Source organism: Fringilla coelebs, assembly GCF_963513975.1.
Source record: "Fringilla coelebs genome assembly, chromosome: 1".
In the NCBI taxonomy this organism is placed as follows: domain Eukaryota; kingdom Metazoa; phylum Chordata; class Aves; order Passeriformes; family Fringillidae; genus Fringilla; species Fringilla coelebs.
In genome coordinates, this window is record NC_140028.1 from 151939511 (window position 1) to 151956204 (window position 16694).

A 16694-nucleotide genomic window follows, 5' to 3' on the forward strand; every position below is an offset into this window, starting at 1 on the left:
CCAAGGAGAGGTTGGAGGGGGCTTGGAGCACCCTGGGATAGTAGGAAGGGACTGGAGCTGGATGAGATTTCCAACCCAAAGCATTCCATGATCCCATTTTTCCTTCAGTCACGGATTTCCAGCCACAGGGATTTGTGCTCTGATTGACACTGTCACCTCGAGGAAGCGACTCTGCCAAGAACTCCCAAAGACTCCCAAGAACTCCCAAGAGCTCCCAAGAGCTCCCAAGAATTACAAAGATCTCCCAAGATCTCCCAAGATCTCCCAAGAGCTCCCAAGAGCTCCCAAGAGCTCCCAAGAGCTCCCAAGAACTCCCAAGAACTCCCAAGAACTCCCAAGAGCTCCCCAGAACTCCCAAGAACTTCCCAAGAGCTCCCCAGAACTCCCAAGAACTTCCCAAAAATTCTCAAGAGCTCCCAAGAATTACAAAGAGCTCCCAGGAATTCTGAAGAATTCCCAAGAATTACAAAGAGCTCCCAGGAATTCTGAAGAATTCCCAAGAATTACAAAGAGCTCCCAGGAATTCTGAAGAATTCCCAGGAATTACAAAGAACTCCCAAGAATTCAGAAGAACTCCCAAGAATTCTCAAGAGCTCCCAGGAATTCTGAAGAATTCCCAGGAATTACAAAGAACTCCCAAGAATTCGGAAGAACTCCCAAGAACTCCCAAGAACTCCCCAAAAATTCTCAAGAGCTCCCAAGAATTACAAAGAGCTCCCAGGAATTCTGAAGAATTCCCAAGAATTACAAAGAGCTCCCAGGAATTCTGAAGAATTCCCAAGAATTACAAATAGCTCCCAGGAATTCCGAAGAATTCCCAAGAATTACAAAAAACTCCCAAGAATTCGGAAGAACTCCCAAGAACTCCCAAGAAAACAGGAGCACGAATAAGGCCCAGCTCCCAATCCCACGATCCCAAAGATCCATTCCACGCTCCCACCCCATGGAAAAGCTCCAGCTTGGACTCACTGGTAGAATTCCCAAATTTTCTTGGAGTAGAACTTGACCTCCTCCTGGGCCATGGCCAGCAGGTGCCGGTTGGCCCCGATCCCGGAATAGGTTGCCTGGAACGCCACGGTCAGAGCCCTGAGCAGCTTTCCCAAGGGATGCAGGGAAGATTCCAATGCCTGGAAATTCCAATCTCATGGATCAGGAGGAGAGGAAAAGCCCCAAAGGGCGCCTGGATTTCTCCCGGAATTCCCAGCTGGAATTTGGGATCTTTTGGATGCCATAAATGCTCTTTGCTCCTTTTTCCAGCTGGGATTTGCTGGGAGATTCCAGAGGGAACAGAAGGTTCTCCAGGGAAAAGTGGGTGAGGGAAAAATAACCTTGCTATTTATTAGATAAATTCTTTATTAATAATTTTTCTATTCTATAAATTCTCTGGTTTTTAAACAAATTCTCTGTTTATTTTTAAATTCTTTTTATTAAATTCTCTATTTACTAATAAATTCTCTATTATTAAAGTCTCCATTATATAAATTCTTTATTCTTAAATTCTCTATTTATCATTAAAATCTCTATTCTTAAATTCTCTCTTATATAATTCTTTATTTATTCTTAGTCTCTATTACATAAATTTTCTATTATTAAATTTCCTATTTATTATTAAATTCTCTATTAATGCTCTATTATTAAATTAGTTATTATAGTAAATTCTCTCTTACCAAATATCCAATTTATTATTTAACTCTCCAGAATTAAATTGTCTATTTACTATTAAACTATCTATTTACTATTAAACTATTTATTATTAAGATCTTATTATATAAGTCCTTTATTTATTATTAAATTCTCTATTATTAAATTCTTTATTATTCAATTTACTGATTATATAAATTATCTATTTATTATTAAATTCTCCATTATTAAATTCCCTGTTTCTTATATAAATTCCTTATGTGTTATTAAGTTCTCCATTATTAAATTCCCTTTTTAAATATAATTTTTATTAGTTTATAAAAAATTTAGTATATTATAAATATAACCTTATTATTTATATTATATTTATCATATAAATTCTTTATTATGTAATTCTATATATATTAATAAATTCTCTACTATGAAATTACTTCTTCTATAAATCCTCTGTTATTCAATTATTTATCATTAAATCCTGGATTTTAATCATTTTATAATGAAAATTTTAATATTTTTTGATAATTTTATTAAATCATTTCAATCCTCACCTTCTCCAAATAACTCTGGAGCAACTCTGGCTCCTGGTGCTGGACGAGCTCTTCCAGGATCTCTTCAATTTTCCAAGAAATCTCCTCAGAGCCTCTGGAAAAATGGGAATTGAGGAGGGAGAACCACCCATGGATAAATCCCAACCAGCAAATTCCAAAGGGGCACAAAAATAATTCAAATAAATGGAATTTTCATGGATGTGCATTAATCTCAGCAGCAAAAATTCCGAATGAAGTGGGAAATTCCTGCTCCTTTTTCCTGAGCGGGAACAACTGGAAAATTCTTGGAATTACACAACACTCCTGGGTGGGAATGAGGGCCTGCATTCCCAACAGGAATTCTTGGGATTTCCACTTAAACAGACCAGGAATTCCCGGGATTTCTTCTTCAGCACAACAGGAATTCCCAGGATTCCCCCTTTGGCAGAACAGATATTGCCGGGATTTTCTCTTTGGGGGAAAAGGAATTCCTGGGATTCCTTCATTGGCAGGACAGCAATTCCTGGGATTTCCTCAGGAATTCCTGGGATTTCCTCAGGAGTTCCTGGGATTTCCTCAGTACTTTTGGCAGACCAGGAATTCCCGGGATTTCTTCTTCAGCAGAATAGGAATTCCCTCAGTAAAAGTTCCTGTTCCTTTGGCAGAACAGGAATTCCCCGGATTTCCTCAGGGATTCCTGGGATTTCCTCATTGGAAGAACAGAATATTCCCAGGATTTCCTCAGGAATTCCCAGGATTCTCTCTTTGGCAGAACGGGAATTCTCTGGATTTCCTCAGAGATTCCCAGGATTCCTTCATTGGCAGAACAGATTCCCAGGATTTCCTCAGGAATTCCCGGGATTCCCACAGTACCTCTGGCAGAAAAGATATTCCTGGGATTTCCCCATTGGAAGAACAGGATAATCCCCAGATTTCCTCAGGGATTCCCAGGATTCTCTCTTTGGCAGAACAGGAATTCCCAGGATTTCCTCAGAGATTCCCAGGATTCCTTCATTGGCAGAACAAATATTCCCAGGATTTTCTCAGGAATTCCCAGGATTCCCTCAGTACCTCTGGCAGAAAAGATATTCCTGGGATTTCCCCATTGGAAGAACAGGATATTCCCCGGATTTCCTCAGGGATTCCCGGGATTCTCTCTTTGGCAGAACAGGAATTCCCTGGATTTCCTCAGAGATTCCCAGGATTCCTTCATTGGCAGAACAGATTATTCCCAGGATTTTGTCAGGGATTCCTGGGATTCCCTCATTGGAAGAACAGAATATTCCCAGGATTTTCTCAGGAATTCCCAGGATTCTCTCTTTGGCAGAACGGGAAATCTCTGGATTTCCTCAGAGATTCCCAGGATTCCTTCACTGGCAGAACAGATTATTCCCATGATTCCCTCAGGAATTCCCAGGATTCCCTCAGTACCTCTGGCAGAACAAATATTCCAGGGATTTCCTCAGGAATTCCTGGAATTCCCTCAGTACCTTTGGCAGTACAAGAATTCCTGGGATTTCCTCAGGTATTCTCAGGATTCCCTCATTGGGAGAACAAATATTCCCAGGATTTCCTCAGGAATTCCCGGGATTCCCTCAGTACCTCTGGCAGAACAGATATTCCAGGGATTTCCTCAGGAATTCCCGGGATTCCCTCAGTACCTTTGGCAGAACAGATATTCCTGGGATTTCCTCAGCTCCTTGCTGGTTTGGATGTGGAATCCCATGAAAGATTCCTCCATTTCCTCCTTGCAGCCGGAATGGAGGAATTCCAGGAACTGCTCGAAGATTCCCGTCCATCTCTTCTCCACTGGGAATTCCTTGAGGCCCAGCTGGCTGGAAAACAACACAGGATTGGGATTTTCCATGGTCATCCCAAATTCTTGTGGATTTTCCCTCAAATATGGGAATGTTCTCTGGGATTTGATGGAAACACAGGGCTGGCAGAGCTGGGAATGTTTTCCCTGAGAAGGGAAAATTCCAGGGGCTCCAGGAGAGCTGGAGAGGGACTTGGGACAAGGGATGGAGGGACAGGACACAGGGAATGGCTTCCCATTGGAAAAATGGGGATTTAGATGGGATTTGGGGAAGGAATTCCTGGCTGGGATGGAATTCCCAAAGAATCTATGGCTGCCCCTGGATCCCTGGAAGTGTCCAAGCTCAGCTTAGATCCACCCAGGAGTGGGAGAATCCATGGAATGGGATCATCCTTAAGTTCCATTCCCACCAAAAACGCTCCCAGATAATCCTAAATGCATTCCATAAATGGGAATTCCTAAATGGCAATTCCCTAAAAACCCTTTAAGTTTCTCGTTCTGACAAGAAAAATCCTTGGGGGAAAAAAAATTCCAGATGCATGGGACAGAAATAATCCGGAATTTTTGATTTCCTGCTCTATGCACTGCTTGATATTCCTAAATATTCCTAATTAAGATCCTTTATCTCCTCAGAATTCCTGCAGAAAAGCTGAAAAAGAATTGAGCTATCACCAGGAGTTGTTCCTGCCTGGATGGCTCAGGGACAAGGAATTTCTGTCCCACAGATGCTCTGAGGGACTGGGAATGTTTTAGAAGAGAAAAAAGATGGAATCGAACTGGGATTTGGGAGGGGAACTGGAATTTGGGAGGAATTTGGGCTGGATGATATCAAAACATCTATTTCTGCTTCCCAATGGGAATTAATTCCATGAAAATCCCAGGATTGCATTCCAACATCAATTCCCTGCTCCCCTATGGAATTAACCCCAATTCCAGGATTTTCAGTCCAACATCCATCCCTCCCTCCCACCACACTGAACCCCCCGGGCTCCATCCCTCCCTGTCCCATTGCCCACAAATCCACACTGGGATCAATTCCCAGGAATTCCTGTGGGGCTGGATCCGGAGCATTCCTGAGGATCCCATCCCAAGGACCCCCTTCCGCAGGACCCCATTCCCCAGAATCCCGAGGATCCCCTTCTCGAGGACCCTATTCCCCAGAACTCCGTTCCCAAGAATCCCATTCCCAAGGGTCCCATTCCTCAGGACCCCATTTCCCAGGATCCCAAGGATCCCCTTCCTGAAGACCCCCTTCCCCAGGATCCCGTTCCAGGGGATCCCATCCCAAGGACCCCCTTCCCCAGGACCCCAAGGATCCCCTTCCCCAGGACTCCACTCCCAAGGATCCCCTTCCCAAGGATCCCATTCCCAAGGATCCCCAGGACCCCCTTCCTGAGGATCCCATCCTGAGGACCCCCTTCCCCAGGACCCCGTTCCCCAGGACCCCATTCCCCAGGACCCCAAGGACCCTGTTCCCAAGGATCCCCTTCCCCAGGACCCCACTCCCCAGGATCCCCTTCCCCAGGACTGCACTCCCAAGGACCCCCTTCCCAAGGATCCCCTTCCCAAGGATCCCATCCTGAGGACCCCATTCCCCAGGACTCCAAGGACCCTGTTCCCAAAGATCCCCTTCCCCAGGACCTCAAGGATCCTGTTCCCCAGGACCCCGTTCCCAAGGATCCCAAGTATCGCCTTCCCTGCGATCCCATCCCGAGGATCTTGTTCCCAAAGATCCCTTCCCAAGGATCCCATCCCGAGGACCCCATCCCCCAGGACCCTCCAAGCACCCCATTCTTCAGGATCCTGTTCTCCTGGACCCCATTCCCCAGGACCCTGTTCATTTTCCCAGGACCCCCTTCCCCAGGATCCCCAGGACCCTGTTTCCCAGGATCCCCAGGTCCCCATCCTGAGGACTCTGTTGCCCAGGTCCCCCTTCCCCAGGTCCCTGTTCCCAAGGACCCCCTTCACCAGGACCCCGCTCCCCAGGTCCCTGTTCCCCAGGACCCCATTCCCAAGGATCCCCAGGACCCCGTTTCCCAGGATCCCCAGATCCCCATTTCCCAGGATCCCCGTTCCCCTGGATCCCTGTTACCCAGGATCCCCAGGTCCCCGTTCCCCAGGAGCCCCTTCACCAGGACCCCGTTCCCAAGGATCCCCAGGTCCCCGTTCCCCAGGACCCCCAGGTCCCCAGGATCCCGTTCCCGAAGATCCCCAGATCCCCATTGCCCAGGTTCCCGTTCCCAAGGATCTCCAGGTACCCATTCCAAGGATCCTCCAGGTCCCTGTTGCCCAGGTCCCCCATTTCCCAGGACCCCGTTCCCAAGGATCCCCAGGTCCCCCTTCCCCAGGACCCCATTCCCCAGGTCCCTGTTCCCAAGGACCCCCTTCCCCAGGACCCTGTGCCCAAAGATCCCCAGAACCCCGTTCCAAGGATCCCCAGGATCCCCGTTCCCCAGGGTCCCCAGGTCCCCTTTCCTGGGTCCCCTTTCCCCAGGATCCCCATTCCAAGGATCCCCAGGTCCCATTCCCCCGGTGCCCGTTGCCAGCCCTCACTCGGTGGCCGGCGGCCGCTGGGGCTGGGGGGCCGTGCTGAGCACGCCGTGGGTGCTGAGCCCGCGGCCCCCGCGCGAGCTGAACGTCCCCTCCAGCACGTAGCCGTTGGCCATGGAGAGCCTCCCCTGCAGAAAGGGTTACAAATGTCATTAAAGTGGTAAATTGGATGAGTTTTTATTTAAAAATGAAATTATTTATTTTCATTTCTCAGTTGTTATTGAATTCCCTTTTATTGTTGAATTCTCAATTTATTATTGAATTCTCAATTATAAAATCCCCTTTTCATTATTAAATTCTCTATTTATTATGAAATTCCTTTTTTATTATTGAATTCCAGAGAGCTTTCTCTGCAGAAAAATCCGGAATTACAAATTAAATTAAAACCTATGCATTTTAATAATTTTTACTTTAAAAAAATTACTAAGTTCAATTTATCTGCATCAATTCTCTATTCAATTCTCAATCATTATTAAATTCTTTGTTGTTAAATTCTCTATGTGCTATTAAATTTTCTATTATTAAATTCCCTTTTATTATATAAATTCTGGAGAGCTTTCCCTGTGGAAAAATCTGGAATTATAAATTAAATGAAAATTTTTCATTAAAAAAAAACTTATTTCAATTTGTCGACATCAATTCTCTATTATTATTAAATTCTTTATTATTAAATTCTCTATTATCAAATTCTCTCTTTATTATATCAATTCTCTATCATTAAATTCTCCATTGATTATATAAATTCTCTGTTGATCATTAAATTCTCTAATTATTATGTAAATTTGCTATTATATGAATTTCTGTTTATTATTAAATTCTCTATTTTCAATTAAATTTTCTACTTATTATTAAATTCTTTATTATTAAATTATCTATCATTAAATTATTTCTTACATAAATTCTTTATTATTAAATTGTCGACTTATTTTTAAATTAGTTATTAAATTTTCTAGCCTTAAATTCTTTATTTATTACATAAATTCTTATTTAATTCTCTAATTATTATTAAATTCTTTGTTTATAAATTATCTATATAAAATGCTCTATTTACTTTAAAATTCTTTATTATTAAATTCTCTATTTATAAAGCCTCTCTTTATTAATTCTTTCCTTTTAAATTCTTTAATATTAAATTCTCAATTATTATTCCACTCTCCATTATTCAATTCTCTATTAACTATTAAAATCCCAAAAATGAAATCCAAATCAATATCCCCAATCTGGCTTGGAATTCCAGCTGCACCTAAATCCTGGATTCCTCTGGATTTGCCACCAAATCCAAACAGGAATTTTGGAGGGAAAATATCCCAGCGCTGGAACCAATCCCTCAAATTCCACCCCGGAGATTTCCCAGGGATTCCCAGATTTTCCCCATCCTGGGGATTCCCAGATTCTAAGGAAATCTTGGATTCCCCACCATTTTCTCAGCATGGAATGTCCTTGGAGGAGGAAGGTGATGACAAATTCTCCCTCAGCTGCCAAAGCTCATTAGCGTTAATTAACGAGCATTAATTGTGCCGTCTCCCAGAATTCCTGCCAGGCTCATCCCAGATTTTTTGAAAACTCGTTTTCCCTGCCCTGGGGATTTTTTCAACACTTTGGAGCAGGAATTTCTGTCGGAATCCAACCACAAAAGCTGGGACGTGTCAGGGCAGGGCCCGGATTGCGAAATCCCAAATTTCCGCTGCCTCGGTTACGGCAGCGCCGGGTTCTGCCTCATTTCCTGTGGCCCCAACGCCCAGAATGTTCTTTTTTTAAAAATAAAAAGGGATCTTGGGTGCAGCTGCAAAGCACAGCCAAAAACGAAAAAAAACCACTCAAAAAAAGAAAAAAAAAAACTCAAAAGAACACTGCAAAAACGAAAAAAAACACTCAAAAAAAGAAACACCTAAAAAAAGAAAAAAAACACTCAAAAACCAAGCGCTCAAAAAAGAAAAAAAACACTCAAAAACACTCAAAAAAAGAAAAAAACTGGAAAAAACCACTCAAAAACCAAACACTCAAAAAAGAAGAAAAAGCTCAAAAACTCAACCAAAAATGTCCCATAAAGCCCAATAAAACTGTAAAAATTCAAGTAAAAATATCTCATAAAACTCAACTAAAAACCCCCCCAAAAAATTCCAAAAATTCAATCAAAAATGTCCCTTAAAACCCAATAAAACCATAAAAATTCAAGCAAAAATGTCTCATAAAACCCAACCAAAAAAAAAAAAAATCCCAAAAATTCAAGCAAAAATGTCCCTTAAAACCCAATAAAAACCCAATCAAAAACCTCCAATAACTCCCTCAAAAATGTCCCATAAACCAAAAAAATTCAAGCAAAAATGTCTCATAAAACCCAACCAAAAACCCCCCAAAAAATAAAAAAAAATCCCCAAAATTCAACCAAAAATGCCCCTTAAACCCAATAAAAACCCAATCAAAATAACTCCAATAACTAAATCATAAATTTCCCATAAAACCCAATAAAACTGTAAAACTGTAAAAATTCAAGCAAAAATCTCATAAAACCCAACAAAAAACCCAAAAAAAAGAAAAAAAAAATCACAAAAACTCAACCAAATATGTCTTGTAAAACCCTATTAAAAACCCAAGGGGGAAAAAAACCCAAAACAACTTAACCAAAAATGTCCCATAAATCCCAATTAAAAACACCAAAAAAAAAAGAGAAAAAAATCCCAAAAACTCCTTTAAAAATGTCTCATAAAACCCAATTTTAAAAAAACAAAAAAAGATTAAAAAATCCCAAAACCTCACCCCAAAATATCCTGTGAGACCAAATAAAAACCTCAAAAACTCAACTCAAAATGTCCCATAGAACCCAACAAAAATCCAACAAAAAAATCCCAGAAAACTCTACCAAAAATGTCCCATAAACCCAATGAAAAAACGTCAAAAAAGAGTAAAAAAATCCCAAAACCTCAACCAGAAATGTCCTGAAAAACCCAAGAAAAACCCAAGAGAATAAACCCCAAAGACTCAACCCAAAAACCCCAAACCAACCAAACCTGAATAAAACATGAAAATCCCAAATTATTCTCAGAATTCCCAAAATCTCCAGCTGCGCCTTTCCTTCCGTGCTAAATATTCCAGAAATTTGGAAAATGGGGGTTTTAGAGGAAGCTGGGGGAAGCAGAGCAGGAAGGAATGAAGTTGGGAGATGAATCCATGAGGAATTCCGGGAGAAGAGGGAGGGAATTCCAACCTTTCCAACAAATGTCAGCTCTTCCGTGAAGTTCCCTTCGTAGACGGAGTCGTCTTCCAGGAGCAGAATTCCCGAGCCCTTGGGATGAAAGGAAAAGTCGGGAATTTGTGGTGTGAACTTCCCACCTGGTCCAACTCATCCCAGAAAAAATTTATGGGATGCAGATTCCAAGAATTCTGGTTTTTTTAAAAGCCAAGCATCTCTTTTCAACATCAGGGAGAAGCTCCAGGAGAAACCCACGGAGAAGTCCTGTAAATTATTCCATGGATTGTCCAAGGAAAAGGAACAAAAACCAGGAAAAGCCACCGAGGATTGTCACGGGGTCAAAGTCGTGGTGCTCCCAATCCTGGGATATTTTAGGGAATTCTTTGGGAAATTATTCCAAGAAAACAGCAACTGTGTGGAATTCTCTGTGGGAAAGGGATCCAGAAGGATCAAAATCCAATTCCAAGCACAGGAGGCATCCCAAGAATCCCTGGAAAATCCCGGAGCTCTGGTAGTGCCCATTCCATGGGAAGTTATTCCAGGGGATAATTCCTATCCACTGGGAATTTTCTGCCCTCTGGGATTTATTCCATCGTTTAAGCCCAAAGGTTTCTTCATCCCCAAACCAGCTGGGATCACTTCCAGAGCTGGAATATTTTCCTCTGGAATGAAAATACTCCAAAAAACTCAACCAAAAATGTCCCATAAAACCCAATAAAGAACCCGAAAAAGGAGAAAAAAAATCCCAAAAATGTCCCATAAAATCCAATAAAAAACACCCAAAAAAGAAAAAAAAAATCCCAAAATCTCAATCAAAAATGTCTCATAAAACCCAATAAAAACCATTTTTCCCTAATTTGGCAAGTGGGAATGGGGTTGTTGCGGTTTTTTTAAGGATGGATTTTTTAGGGTTGGTTTTTCTTAGGGATGTTTTTATTCGAATGCCAATTCCCTTTGCTTTCCCAACCAAATTCCCAACATTCCATGAACTGGACGGGTGAATTGCCACTGGAAAAGTAAGGATTTCGTGATTTCCAGGAAAGATGGAATGTTATGGAATTCTGGGAAAGGTTTGGGCTGGAAAGGACCTTCAGGATCCATGGGCAGGGATCTCCCACTGTCCCAGGGTGCTCCAACCTGGCCTTGGACATTCCAGGGACCCAAGGTCTGCCACAAATCTCTGGGAATCCCATCCCAACCCCTCCAATCCAGGAATTCCTTCCCAATATCCCATCAATCCCTGCCCTCTGGAAGGAGAGAAGAAACAAAACCTTGCTCTTCCAAACCATAATTATGGGAAAATTATGGAATATCCTGAGCGGGAAAGGCCCACAAGGATCCAAATCCTTGCACAGACATCCCAACAATCCCACCCTTTCCTGGAGTTTTCCAGGCATTCCTGGAGCTCTGGCAGCCTTTGGAATGTGCCCATTCCCTTGGGAGTGTCCATCCCGAGCACCCTCTGGGGGCAGAACCTTTCCCTGATCTCCAGCCCTCTTTGTCCTTCAGGATGAATTCAGGAATGAAACCTCGCTCTCACCCTCGGCGGTGGAATCCCCATCCCAGGGATTTCCAGATTCCAAGGAAATCTTGGACTCACCACCATTTTATCCGCATGGAATGTCCTCTGGTAGCAGAGCCCCGACTGCGTCACCACGATGCCTTCTCCGTGTCTGTGGTCATCCAACCACATCCCGATGTACCTCTCCCCCCTGGAGTGCAAGGAAAACTGATGGATTTTCCCCTGTTTTCCCAGCTCTCAATCCATCAGATTTGTCCTGCTCTGGGTGGTTTTTCCTGACACAGCGCTCCAGGATGGATGTCCCGCACAAACTGAGCTCCGGAAATATTTTCCAAGGAATTCAAGCCTTACATCCCCCGCCATCCATCCCAAATCTCCAGGATTTATCCCACCAAACTCAAAGCTGTCCCACACCTCAGATCCATCCCACCTTTACCTCTCCTTGTCTTCCCAGACTCCGTATCCGTTCTTTTTGTCGTTTTCCCACTGTCCCGTGTATTTGAAGGGATGCTCAGCCGAGAAGTTCTCCAGGATCCCAAAGCCTTGGCGCACGTTGTCCTTGAAGTAGCCCCTGTAGACCAGGTCATTCCCGTACCTGCAGGAAGAGGGATGGAATTCCAGCCTGGGAATATTTGACAGCTACTCCTGGAGCAGAAAACCAGGGAAGCGAGGAGATCAGGCTCATCCATCTCGAAATATTCCAAAGATTTTTCTGACAGCATTGAATTGGATCCTTGTTTGCTGTTGGGAATGTGCATCGCCCAAACGGGATATTCCAGAGCTTCCCAAATTATCCAAGGACTCAACACATGAGCTTGGAGTTTTCCTGGGAGAGACCACTCAGGCCTCGACCTCTCACCAGCCTGGGCACAGGAAGCTCTGGTGAATCCAGGCTGGAAAATCGGATCCATGGGAAGGAGGCCAAGCTTGGATCCAGCTCTTTGTGGGGCCACCACAAAGCCCGTCCCTGGTCCCTCGGGGAAGAGCAGCTCCGAGTTAAATGCAGGAGCAGAACATCCAGGTTGGGGGACAGGCTTATCCCACAGGCCTGTCCCACTTGGAATGTTGGGTCTGTCCCATTTGGTGTGGAGAAATCAGGGATAGGGATGAGCAGGAACAGCCCAGTGTTCCCAGCAGCCAAAGTATTTGGGGTGACCTCGGAAGAGAAAATTCCAGAGAAACCTCAGAGCCCCTGGCAGGGCCTGGAGGGGCTCCAGGAGAGCTGGAGAGGGACTTGGGACAAGGGATGGAGGGACAGGACACAGGGAATGGCTCCCACTGCCAGAGGGTAGGGATGGATGGGAGATTGGGAACTGGAATTCCTAAGGAAGCTGTGGCTGCCCCTGGCAGTGCCCTGGAATGTCCAAGGAAAGGTTGGAGCAGCCTGGGGCAGTGGGAGGTGTCCCTGCCCATGGAATGGGATCATCCAAACAATTCTGGAATTCTAAATCCCCACAAAGAATTTCCAGAGCAGGCTCCAAAGATTTCAGGAAACATTTCCCCCTTTAAATCCCTGGAGCCCATCCTGGATTTTACTTACTCACAGATTCCATAGCCCCTCATCTTGCCCTGGTACCAGTGGCACTTGTAGCAGTCGTAGCGGTCCTCGGAGCACCGCGGGACCAGGCAGATCCCAAAGCTGCCAGGGGCACATGGAAAAGGTCAGCATGGAAAAACAAAAAATCAACATGGGAAAAAAAAATCAACATGGGAAAAAAAGTCAACATGGGAAAAAAAGTCAACATGGGAAAAAAGTCAACTCCATTGTAGTGGATGAAGTTTAAAATTGAACTAGAATTTCATGGATTTTTTTTTCCTGTAAAAACTCCTCACATGAGGTTTATAAAAGGATCTAAAAATAACCTTAAGACCCTTCCTAGGAATAAATTCCCATGGATTTTGGGATCTGGGATCAGGTTCCAACTGGGTGGAAATATCTGCATTGAAAGCAGCAACTCCATTGTAGCGGATTAAGTTCGAAAACCAAGGATTGTCCAAATTCCCAATATTTATGTGCTTGGATCAGCCCTACCTGGGACACTTTTCCCAGATGCCACTGGACTTTTTCCAAAGGAAAACTCATTCCTTTGGGAGCTGCACTCCCAGATCCTCATTGTTCCTTCTCCAGAGTTTCTTTCAGTGCTGGTTTCCCCCCCCTCTTTCTTCCTTCCCCAAGTTAGGGGCAGAGTTAAATGTTCTGGGATTCCCAACTAAAGTGTTTGGGATATATTTCCCCCACCTTGGAAAAATGAGGAATCCTAAAGTCCTACTTCCAATAAAATTGAGATAAATAATACTTGAATTTCATGGGTTGGTTTCTTAAATCGTGAGGAAAAACTCAATTAAGTGAGGTTTTAAAGGGATCTAAAAATAACTTTAAGACACTCCCTAGGAATTAATTCCCACAGATTTTGGGATCTGGGATCAGATTCCAGCCCCTGGGGTTAGTCACTTTCAGTCCCCTCTCTCCAGGTCACAAACTCTGGCAGGAACCATTCCAGTTTATTTTCAGAGCAGGGAATATCCCGTTTTCCAAGGCTTACCCGTGCTCCAGGCCCTCCTGGAAATCCCCGACGTGGTTGCGTCCGTCGCGCCACTTCAGCGTCCCCCTGGAACCCAAGGAATTCTCTCACAAGGGACATCACGGCATTCCCAGATGGAACAGCACCTACTAAAGCCCAGCCTAAATATTTAGGCCATCTTAGATGGAGCTTGGAGCCCAGTGGAAGGTGCCCATGGCAGGGGGGTGGAATTGGATCTTTCCCAAAGTTCTTTCCGACCCAAACCATTCCCAGATTTTATGGCAAACATCCAAAACCTTCCTCGGAGGACGGAGACACAAAAGGCACCCCCAGGCCTTGGTTTTCAGCAGGAGGATTTAATCCCATAATGTTTTCCTGCTCTGGGCTGAGTGGGAAGAATCCATTCCATGCCCTAATCCCAAAAGTATTTTCTGGAGGTGCTGCCTCGTGCCTTTAGGAGCTTGCACCTGATCCCGAATTAATTACAGGGATGAATCCAGCTGGAGTTCCTGCCTGGCACGTCCCCGTGGACACGGTGACACCACAGCCTGGAATTCCAGCGCCTCAGCCACTGGGAAAACAGAGAGGAAAACCATTGCCAAGGGATCGTTCAGCCCGTGTTTTGTGGGGGCTGGAGAAGGGATTCCAGGAGGAGATCCCACAGCAAGGAGAGCCAGGAACGGGCAATGCCAGGGAAATTCCTGCCCGGCCGTGCCCGGCTCCGGAGCCGTTTCCCTCCCTCCCAGAATCCCACTCCACCCACACCCACTGAGAGCTTTAATTCCGGCTCATCCCAGAAAATCGGATCCCTGCACATTCCCCAGCCGGACACAATGGAATTACAAAATCCTGGAATGCTTTGGCTTGGAAAGACCTTAAAGATCATCTCAGCCCGTGGGCAGGGACACCTCCCACTGCCCCAGGCTGCTCCAAGGGTCCAGCCTGGCCTGGGACACCTCCAGGGATCCAGGGGCAGCCACAGCTGCTCTGGGAATTCCATCCCGGCTCCTCCCCACCCTCCCAGCCAGGAATTCCTGCCCAAACTGAGTTGAAATGGATCCTGAGCTTGGAATAAAAGCTGGGAATTAGGCTGAGGGCATATCAGGGATTTTAGGAATTCAGAACTCTATTTGGAGCTGGAGGCTGAGGCTTTGGAATCTCTCAGGGAATGTTGGAATATTTTCCCTCCGTGCTGATGCCGAGCTCATCTGTTCTGCCTCAAAATCCAAACTGGAACAATTCAAAATCATGGAATCCTGGAATTTTTGGGGTTGGATGGGATCTCAAAGAACATCCAGTTCCAACCCCATGCCAGGGACACTTCCCACTATCCCAGGGTGCTCCAAGTGTCCAGCCTGGCCTCGGGCACTGCCAGGGATCCAGGGGCAGCCACAGCTGCTCTGGGAATTGCATCCCAGCCCCTCCCCACCCTCCCAGCCAGGAATTCTTTCCCAACATTGAATCCAAATCTCCTCTGGGTCAGTCTGCCAGGAGATGGTGCAACACCAAAACCGTGAGGAGGTTGTTTGACTTTCACCCAGGCTGTTGTTTCAAACACCTCCACGAGAGTGGCTCTTTTCCAAGTTTTCCAGAGGATTGGTTGGATGTGTTTGAAGTTTCAACATTTTAATTTTAATTTAAAATTAAATCTCCTTTGGCTTTGTGGGTTTGAATGGAAAAGGGGAGCAGCTAAAGGAAATGAGGGAACAGCTGGAGCTGAGCCAGGTTTAGGTTGGATTTTAGGAAAATGTTCTTCCCCCAGAGGCTGTTGGGCATGGAACATTCCCCAAGGAATGGGCACATTCCCAAGGCTGCTCCAGGACTTTGGACAGGGTGGGATTGTTGGGATCTGTACAGGGCTTGATTCCCGTGAGCCCTTCCCACTCAGGATATTCCATAAGCTCATGCCTGCTCCAGGCACAAGGATGTTTAAGCCACATGTGAGTGGGAGTCTGGCCTTCTCCCAGCCCAGGTCACCTGAAATTCCAGGACAGCCACTACAGAACTCTGGAATTCCAGGACAGCCAGTGGAGAGCAGCAGTGTTTTTGCCAAAGAACCCAAATTCCCACTCCCACAGCTCTGCTCACGTGCTCCTCCCTCGGAAATCCCAGAGCAGCCACCAAGCCCAGGATGCTGCTCTGGAACCTTCCAGCAACGAAATCACAGCAGAGGAATTCCACAAGTTGGAAGGGAACTCAAATCCAAGGAATTGAACCCCTGAAGTCCCTGAATTCTGCCAGAAATCTCCTGGGATGCCTCACCTGAGTCACTGCATTGGGGGCAGGAGAGGTTTGGATTAATCCCAGTTTTCTAGCCTTAAGGCAGGAGAGGACAAAAACCAGGAGATGGTTCTGAGGGGGTGAAGGTGGGGACGAGCCCAAGGTCTCCTGCCCCAGATGCTCCTTTGGTGCTGTTCCAGGGCATGGCACAATCTCTTCCACTGAATATTCAGGATTCACTTTTGGATTTGGGGCTGGAACTGGATTCCAATCCCTTCCAAGCCATTTATATTCTGGATTCTTTCATTATTTTAAGGCTCTTTCAAAGTGAGTCTCTTTCCATCCTTTTTGCTTGCAGAGCAAACTGTGTAAAACTCACGTGAAATACAATTTCCCAATGTTTTGGTGGCTGAGGAGCTTGGTCATATTCCAGATTTCTTCCCAAAAAAATCCAGCGTTCTCTATCCTACGTCCAAAAAGTTTTGGTTGGGATCTTTGATTTACAGACATTCCCTCACCTAAACTTGGATTTATTGAATATTTCCCAATGTTCCCATTTGAGCTCCTTTTGGATTTAAGCTTTTTTAAATTCCTGGGATAAAAGTCTGGATGTTCAAGTTAGGATAAAGTTCAAAGAGGTTTGGCTAGCAGAGCATAAAATTGTTCACCCCAAAATGGTTTTATTGGGGATTTTCCTCTCATGAGG

The 16694-nt window shown here is 44.9% G+C and overlaps 1 protein-coding gene across 2 annotated transcripts in view; it reads right to left on the bottom strand.

Moving 5' to 3' along the window:
* The window catches only part of ALS2CL (ALS2 C-terminal like), a 38522-nt gene that overhangs the window by 10301 nt on the left and 11527 nt on the right, over positions 1–16694 (bottom strand). For both annotated transcript variants that reach the window (XR_014616532.1, XM_084216089.1), the window contains exons 11-19: positions 13790–13855; positions 12787–12885; positions 11683–11841; positions 11325–11436; positions 9740–9817; positions 6538–6662; positions 3830–4003; positions 2190–2283; positions 970–1127 (exon numbers count right to left, since the gene is read on the bottom strand). Coding sequence is in view for 1 of the 2 variants with exons in the window: in XM_084216089.1 (XP_084072215.1) it covers positions 970–1127; positions 2190–2283; positions 3830–4003; positions 6538–6662; positions 9740–9817; positions 11325–11436; positions 11683–11841; positions 12787–12885; positions 13790–13855 (1065 nt within the window). In the remaining variant the exon portion in view is untranslated. The remainder of the gene's footprint in view (positions 1–969; positions 1128–2189; positions 2284–3829; positions 4004–6537; positions 6663–9739; positions 9818–11324; positions 11437–11682; positions 11842–12786; positions 12886–13789; positions 13856–16694) is intronic.